The sequence below is a fragment of the Eimeria tenella genome, genomic scaffold (assembly GCF_000499545.2).
Source record: "Eimeria tenella Houghton genomic scaffold, Eth_scaff34, whole genome shotgun sequence".
NCBI lineage: Eukaryota > Apicomplexa > Conoidasida > Eucoccidiorida > Eimeriidae > Eimeria > Eimeria tenella.
The window spans coordinates 20,544-29,132 of NW_013543186.1; the positions used below are offsets into that span (position 1 = coordinate 20,544).

At 55.2% G+C, this 8,589-nt stretch overlaps 1 protein-coding gene across 1 annotated transcript; it reads right to left on the bottom strand.

The window, feature by feature from the left end:
• Window positions 1-261: 261 nt before the first annotated feature.
• ETH_00018885 (uncharacterized protein) lies at window positions 262-7,128 on the bottom strand (the record flags this gene model as incomplete). Its single annotated transcript, XM_013376361.1, has 8 exons — window positions 262-297; window positions 502-1,278; window positions 2,073-2,166; window positions 2,452-2,542; window positions 3,142-3,274; window positions 4,426-4,853; window positions 5,191-5,408; window positions 5,633-7,128. The coding sequence occupies 8 exons, from the start codon at window positions 7,126-7,128 to the stop codon at window positions 262-264; spliced, it is 3,273 nt and encodes a 1,090-aa protein (XP_013231815.1).
• Between the last annotated feature and the right edge of the window lie 1,461 nt (window positions 7,129-8,589).

Here is an 8,589-nt window from a genome sequence, read left to right on the forward strand (position 1 = left end):
TAGCTAGCTGGGGCAGTGCTCGCAGTTCGAGCTCAGAGTGGGCAGCTATCTGCTGTTGCTGAGATCGGCACGAGCCTTCAGCAGCGCCTGCTGCTGCAGCAGCACCTGCTGCAGCAGCACCTGCTGCAGCAGCACCTGCTGCAGCAGTGGTACCTGCTGCAGCAGCGGCACCTGCTGCAGCAGCACCTGCTGCAGCGGCACCTGCTGCAGCATCAGCGACTGCTGCAACACCTCCTGACGTCGGGGCTGGTCGCGAAAGCGTTATGATGCCGCCTCTCTGCGGGATTGGCGGCTCCCCTGAAGCAGCAGCAGCAGCAGCAGCAACCGCAGCAGCAGCAACTGCAGCAGCAGAGTGGTGCCAAAGGCACAGGGCAGCGAAACCCCGTCAGCAGCATGCTAGCAACAAAGAAGCAACCCAAAGTGCCCCACTCAACGATGCAGCAACAGCGAGAAGCCGACAGTATAGCAACAGCAGCAGCAACAGCAGCAGCAGCAGCGGACTGTCTTGTCCAGGAACGGTGACTGTTCTGAGTAGGTAATTATGATTGGCTCCAACCGAACAATCGAAGGCGTCTCGCTGGATTGTGAACAGCAGCAAGGAGCTCCGCTTCGTGCTGCTGCTGCTGGTGCTGCTGCTGCGGGGGTCTCCCCAGAGGTTTTGCTGCTGCTGCGTTCTGTTTTAACTCCGCCACTGCCGCTGCTGCTGCTGTCTCCAGCAGCAACAGGAGACCCTTGAGGGCAGCAGTTCTCTGCTGCTACATTGCTGCTGTTTGGGCTGCTGCTGCTGTTGCTATCTTCGCTCACAGTCGGCGTCGTCGCTGCCGTGCTGCTGCTGTTGCTGCTGCTGCTGCTAGTGGTGCTGCTGCCACCGCAGCTGCAACTGTAGCTCCCCTTAAGAGGGGTAATTGGCAGCCTGTGGATTTCTGCGGAAAGAGAAAAACGGGGGCGAGACAAACGAATGCGCCGGTGGCCCGGAGGGGCTTTTTGCTGCTGCTGCTGCTGCTGCTGCAGCTCAGCAGCAAATGGGTAGCGCCACGCCTCTTCGTCTTCCTCATCCTGCGGCTGCGGCGTTGCTGCTGCTGCTTGAACGCCGTTGCCACTTGTGCACTCCTCAGGAGACGCCGTTCTGGCTTGCTGCTGCTGCTGCTGCTGCTGTTGCCGCTGCTTCTGCTGCAGCAGCTTCTTGCGAGGAGGCGTCGTGATTATCTTATCGGGAAATTGAGTCTGCTGCATCTCCGGCGTGTCCGACAAGCAGCAGCCCAGAGGCACGTCCACTGTCTGCAGCACATACAAGCAGCTAGCCATGTACCCTGTGTAATTCGCTAGTTGTCTGGCTAGCTAGCTAGCTAGCTAGCTAGCTAGCTAGCTAGCCAGCGTGACTCCTGCCAAGCTCGCTGACTGCCCTGCTGAGCAGCTCGCCCCCCAGCTGCTCAGCTGATGGGCGACTAGCTAGCTAGCTAGCTAGCTAACTGGCTAGCTAGCTAGCCAGCCAGCTAACTAAGAGGCTGGGCAGCGAGGCGCAGCAGAGGAGCGAAAAGTTGTTGTGGGGAAACACCAGGGGAGCCAGCCTGCTGCCGAGGCAGCAGCAGCAAACAAATCAGAATAAACAGAACGCATGCATCTATACTGGATGTAAATATGCATGTAAAGGATAAAATATTGAAAAAATCATTTCACATATTGCGCTGCACAAAAGTCAGAAAATGTGCACAATGCATGCAGTGATGATACACATATTTGCAGCAGCGACCAACTCTTTGCAAAAAGCAGTTTGCCTTTGTTTCTGCACAGGGAAAGTTGCGATAGAAGACCATATATCGAAAATGACTTATTTAGAGTGTTTATTTTTGAATAAATGATATATTTGCATGCTTATACCCCTGAAAGATGCATGCGCCGCAAACATGTACTACATAAAGTGGCTATTCAGAATAATGAAAATTGCACGTGCAATTTCCCCCTCTTCAGCAGCTAATATGCACTATAAATATATTTATTCATATTTATTTTTAAATATGTTTCTAATTTTTATGAATGGCGAATATTTATCTCCTAAAGAAGAGCTTTCCCACCTGGTAGTTCAACAAGTCCGCACATGTATACACCACAACTGTGTCACCCTCCAGCACCTCCACTTCTTCCCTCAACATGGCGATGTTCGTGTACCTAAGTAGCACCCACGCAGACCGCTCTTGCTTCTGCTGCTACTGCTGCTGTAATTGCTGCTGTTGCTGCTGCTGCTGCGGTCGCTGCGGGAGCAGCTACGAGTCGTGCAGCAGCCACACAGTAACAAAGGTCAAAGGAAGCAGCAGCTGCGCCCGCACAATACAAAGCGCGAAAACCCTCAGAAGAGGCTAGCGAGCTGCCAGCAGCAGCAGCAGCAGCAGCAGCAGCAAACGCTGCAGCAGCAACTCCAGCACGCGCAGCAGCAGCAGCAGTCCGGCCTCTCACCAGTGGCTTTCCTCCTCGCCTTTTCGGTGGTCAATCGAGAGCCCCTTCAGCAGCTCCACTTCGCAGCAAAGAACAAAACCAGCCATTTTGCCTGCAGCAGCAAAAGCGCAGCGCGTGGCAGCTATTTCGTTAGCTAGCTAGCTAGCAGGTTAGCTAGCTAGCTACGCCTAGCCCCCAACGTAGATAGAGTGAAGCCGGCAGCACACACAGCCACTCTCCACTCACAGCTAGCTAGCCAGCTAGCCATCTAGCTAGCTAGCTAGCCATCTGGGCAAGAGCCGCTACCGTCCAGCGACCCCACTACCCAGACAACTACGCATGTCTTAACCTACTTAGCTAGCCAGCTAGCTAGCCAGACAGCGACAAAGTTAGGTAGCTCGCTAGCTAGTTGTAGCTAGAGAGCTAGGCAGGCGTACAGCTAGCTAACAAACTACCAAGCTAGCTAGCTGGCGAGCCAACTAGCACAGGTACCCAGCTAGCTTCCAAGCTAGCTAGCTTGCCAGTTAGCTACTGCAGCTAACTAGCTAGCTACCAAGCTAGCTAGCTCGCTAGCTAGCTCGTGCAGCTAGCTAGCCAGCCACCACGCCAGCTAGCTGTCGAGCTAGCCACTGCAGCTAGCCAGCCAGCTAGCTGCCGCGCTGGCTAGCTCGCGAGCTAGTCAGCGCTAGCCAGCGCAGGCAGGGCAGTCACCTGCTCGCGTGCAGGTGAAGGCCGCAGTTCTCTTTTGCAGCATTTGCTTCGCCATGTCTTCTTCGAAAAGCAGTTCTTCCAAAGGGGCGAATTCGGCAGACAGCAGCAGCCGCTGAAACCGAAGGCCCACAGACTGAAACAAAACCCGGCCCGGAGACAGCTAGCTAGCTAGCTAGCTAGCTAGCTAGCTAGCTAGCTTGCTAGCTAGCTAGCTAGCTTGCTAGCTAGCTAGCTAGCTTGCTAGCTAGGTAGATGGATAGCTACATAGCTAGCTGACTGGCAGCACAGTTTGCCAGCTACATGAATACCCGGCTTCGCAGCCAGGTGGCTAGCTAGCTGGCTAGCTAGCTAGCTAGCTGGCTGGCTGGTTAGCCAGCTGGCTGGCTAGCTAGCCAGCTGGCTAGCTAGCTAACTAGCTGGATAGCCGGCTAGCTGGCTAGCTACCTAGCTGGCTACCTAACCGGCTGCACAGCTTGCTAGCCATATAGCTGCCCTGCTTCCCAGCCAGGCAGCTAGCTAGCTGGCTAGCGACTCAGCTAGCTAGCTAGCTGGCTACGGCGCTAGCTGACCCGCTACGCAGCTACCTAGCTAGCTAGCTAGCTAGCTAGCTACCTAGCCAGCTAGCTAGGTGCGGCTGAGTAGTGAGTGGGTTTGCTAGCTAGGCAGGGCAAGAGCTGCAGAAAGTGAGGGGAGGTATGCACGCAGGCGGCACAGAAGTATAAGACAACACTTTTAATAAAACAAAAACACCAAGTTATAAATTTCAATTTAATAATTTAATTAAAATAAAAGCACTGGATTGCGAAATGCTCGATGCACAGACACACAAACAGAAGTGGCAAGCAGCAGCAACGGCAGAACCGCAGCAGCAGCAGCAGCAGCAGGAAAGCAGCAGCAGCAGCAACGCAGCAGCAGCAAAAACAGCAAATTTACTTATTATGGGGAAAGGCGATGTGGCGCTCCAAGGGAAATTCACAAGGAGCAAACCAAGTGCGGCCGGCGTAAGGAATAGACCGAGACAGGCGACCTGCAGCAGCAGCAGCAGCAGCAGTAGCAGCAGCAGAAGGGCGGGGTGCTTAGTATGGGAAGTGAAACGTATGATTGTTAGCGCACAACCTTCTGCATTTAGAGCTGCTGCTGCTGCATGCCAAATGACAAATAAAGTTACCAGCATAGAGAGCAGCCCACCGACAGCCAAAGCAGCAGCAGCAGCAACAGCAACAGCAGCAACAGCAGTAACAGCAGCAGCTAGTTACCCGTTCTCTGTTGAATGTCGAGAATCACGTCTGCCACTCCCTCATTGCTGCAAATATCTCCAATGATTTCATGGATCAGCAAATCGAATCCCTTGTTGTTTTCCTTGCCGCGGCTGCAGTTGCTGCTTTTGTTGCTGTTGCTGTTGCTGCTGCTGCTGCTGCTACCCTTAGGACTGGGCTGCGGCGTTTTCTTAGCCTTGTTGGTTCCGTTCTTTCCAGCGGCGCCCTGCTGCTTCATCGCAGCCTGATCCTGCTCCTGTTCCTGCTGCTGCTGCTGCTGCTGCTGGCGCTGTTGCAGGGTCTGTCTGGCCTCTGCAGCGAGGGCCGGAAGGTCTGCCTCTTTGGAATACAATGCATGCACCTTAATGACGGAGTCGAATCCGTAAATGCGGACATAAGAAGAAGCCTCTGCGGCGGAGCGTCGGGAAACTTCCAGAGCTGTCACATGTTTCGCTCCTGTGCACAAGAAAGCAGCATTCAACTTCGTTCAACTTCGACAAAATTTCGACAAACTCGAGGATTAATAGTCCCAAATGAAGCTGCGCAGGCGAAAAGAAGCAGCAGCGAAAGGATAAATGCCCCTTTGCAAGAAAAGCAGCAGCAGCAGCAGCAGCAACAGCAGAAGTTGAACTTGCAAAGCTGCAAACACGACCCAGCACGCTGCGGTGTCTGCGCAGACACCGCAAAGAAGCCCACGACGGAGCGAAAGAAAGAAGGAAACAAAAAAAGGAAATAAAATGGAAACAAAAAGGAAATAAAAAGGAAATAAATAAAAAAGAATTTGGTTTCTCACCGGCCCTTGCCGCGTTGATGGCGAGAATGCAGACCGGCCCGCAGCCGATTTCCAACGCCGTGTTCGCCTCTTTGGCGAGAAAGTCAATGGCCTGTCTGTACAGCCGAACTCTCTTCAAATCCGAAAGCATTGAAATATGATTTTGGGGTTTAAAGCGGTAAGTTACGGTGTACACGTTGCACAGCGGTGAGAGGTTCTCCGTGGTCCCGCAGGCCACGCTGCAGCAGCACAACACCCCCGCTGCCCACCTTGCTGCTCCCCAGCAGCAGCAGCAGCAGCAGCAGCGGCGGCGGCGGCGCAGCAGCAGCAGCAGCAGCAGCGCAGCGCTGCCACACAGACGCACCTTCACCCGCACCACAAGCGCTGCTGCAGCCCCCGTGCTTACCGCAGGGTCTGGGTTTAGGGCTTAGGGTTTAGGGTTTAGGGTTTACGGTTTAGGTACCCGTTGTTGATGAAAACATCTATTTTTTGGCTGAGAGACATTGTGTCTTTCGCAGACTTCCCTCTTCTGCCTCTCCCTTTAAGATCTATAATTTGGTCCACTGCCAGCTGCTTCAGCCGTCTGTACAGTTTGCGGCCAATTGCTGCTGCTGCGCTTTCCCCGTCGCTATCGCTGCTGCTGCTGCTGCTGCTGTTGTTTGCGGGGCTGCAGCCGTCGCCCCCCTCCTGCTCCGGCTTGCTGCTGCTCTGCTGCACCCGCCGGCGCTTCCCCCGGCTCTCTTCCTGCTGCTGCTGCTGCTGCTGCTCCTGCTGCTGCTCCTGCTTCTGCTGCTTCCTTCGCAGGTGCTGCCACCGCAGCACTGAAGTTGCCTGGGCGCAACACCGCTGCAGCGTCTCTTCTTGCTGCTGCTGCAGCAGCTGCTGCCTTTCCTTTGCATTCAGTCGGCTGCTGCCGTCCTCGCTGCTGCTGCAGCTGCTGTCGTCAGCTGCAGCAGCGCCTCCATCTTGCTCCTGCTCCTGCTGCTCCTCCCGCTGGTGCTGCCCCTCCTGCTGCTGCTGCTGCTGCAGCCCCTCGTGCTGCTGCTGCTGCAGCGCTTGCCGCGCCTGAAATGGCTGGTGCTGCTGCCGCCGCCTCGGGGCTGCTCTTCGTTTTCTTACCGGAGCAGCAGCTGCAGCGTATTGGTTGCTGCTGCTGCTGCTGCTGCTGAGCTGCTGCAACAGCTGCTGATGCAGCGCAGCCTCGTGCTGCTGTCGCTGCTGCAGAGCCGGCACAAAGAAACTGCTCTTAGCCCCGCTGCTGCCTGCTTCCGCTGCGGCTGCTTGCTGCTGCTGCTGCAGCAGCTGTAGCAGTTGCTGCCGAACACAGTTCGTCGGAGAAGTAGAAGCAGCAACAGTTGCAGGTATCCCAGGCCTGGCAGCAGCTGTTGCTGCTGCGCGCTGCAGCAGCTGCTGCTGCTTTTCTAAGGAGCTTTTCTGCTGCGATACTTTTCTCTCAGCTATTAATATGTTTGCCAGCTGGTCAGCAACCTGCTGCTGCTGCTGCTGCTGCAGTTGACTAGCTAGCTGCTGCCGCTGGTTATGCAGCTGTCGCAGCAGCAGGTTTTTGTTGCTTATGGCACACAGCAGCTGCTGCTGCTCTTCCTGCGGAGTCCCGCCTTGCTGCAGCAGCTGCTGCAGCACCCCAGGAGCCTGCTGCTGCAGCTGTTGCAGCTGCTGCAATTGCTGCAGTTGCTGCAGCTGCTGCATCACACGCACTTGCGCTGTTTGTCTCCCTATAATCTGGTGCAGCACCTGTTGTTCAACCGGCAGCGTCTGCTGCATTTGCTGCTGTCGCTGCTGCTGCTGCTGCAGCGTGTGCAGCCACTGCTCTGCTGTTCTTTGCTGTTCCGTGTACTCCTTGATCCGGCGCAGCAAATCCTGCATATGTGCGGGCGACTGCTGCAGTTGGTGTTGCTGCTGCTGCTGCAGCCGCTGCAGCAGCAGAGCCAGTCCCTCCATGTTGTGGTGAGCAGCAACAGCCGCACGCAGATTTGGACGCGTCAGCTGCTGCTGCTGTGGATGACTCTGCTGCTGCTGCTGCAGCTGCGCTGGCCACCGCCGTTGCTGCTACTGTTGCTGCTGCTACTGCTGCTGTGGAGACGAACAGCTGCAGCTCCTGCTGCAGCGCCTCTGTGGCGTTGCAGTGTCACGACAGTCAACCTGTCCCTGCGGCGCCTGCGCATGGCTGCAGCTGCAGCGGCGGCATCTGCGGCGGCAAAAAGAGCAGCTGCAGCCACTGTGGCGGCTCAGTCGTTGGTTTCTGGCGAGCTGTTTTTGCTGCTGCTGCTGCTGCAGCCTTGCTGCGGCGGTGTTGAGTGGGCCGTGAGACACACAGGAACGTGGCTGCGCTTCTGCGCTGGTGCCTGTTCTGCTTCCGGCGCCGCTGCTGCAGCTGTTGCTGCCGTTACCGCTGCTGCAGCAGTTGCTTGCGGTGACCGGTGGCTGATTCCCCTGCTTTCCACAGCAGCAGCCTGCAGTTTCAATGAGCTAAGCAATGCAAAAAGTCACTGGGAACAAAGTAAATTTAAAAAATCATCTTTCGCTCCCGTGTCACTCGGTGGAGGCTGTGTTTGTATGCATGCAGCAGCAGCAGCAGCAGCAGCAGCAGAGTGATGTGGCGGTGGCGCCACCAGGTGTACGTGCAGCATCAGCAACAGAGTCCAAAAAGATTAATTCATATCGGAGATGATTATGAAAGCGCATTAAGGCCCGTGTGTTTTTTATTTCTTTCTTTTTACCTCAGCTGCCTGAAGAAACAGTCACGCTCAACACAGCCGCCACTGGGGGAGATTTCCCCCCTCCTGGGAAGCACGGAGAGAAGGTAATTTGTGCCTTCGGCTCCTTCTTTAAGTTTTCATTGTGTTATTTCAGTTTATTAAAAACAAACGCAGACAAAGGGGAAAGAGATGCACTCAGTAGACACAAACAAAAGCTGCTCGTCCCGAGCAACCTGAAACACCCACGCGACTACGAACACTCACCAGAAGGCCGTAGAAATGAGCCCTTAATTGAGCCTCTGCGGGAAAATGTGTTTGAAATCTATTGTATGTCCATTGATTTATACATTTTACTCAATTAAGCCCAATGCATTCGGCATCCGATCGCCCCCCGCCAGCCGTGCACGGCGGAGCTGCCGATTCTTCAATATTCACTTGCTGCTGTCTTTGCGCGCAACTTTGCTGCTTCCAAGTTCCAGTTTAAAGTCGAGAGAAAACAATGGCATTGCAGCAAGTCCACCTTCAGTTTGCGGCTGTCTGCCGCATTCCACTGGACAGCAGTGCTAATGAACAGCGAGAACCTCCTTGCACTGCAGCAGCAAACCGTCAGAAGACGCACTGCAGCCAGAATCCCCAAACCCTCGCTTCACAGCACTGAAAGCTGCAGCAGCAAGCAGCAGCAGTACCCACCAACCACAGCAGC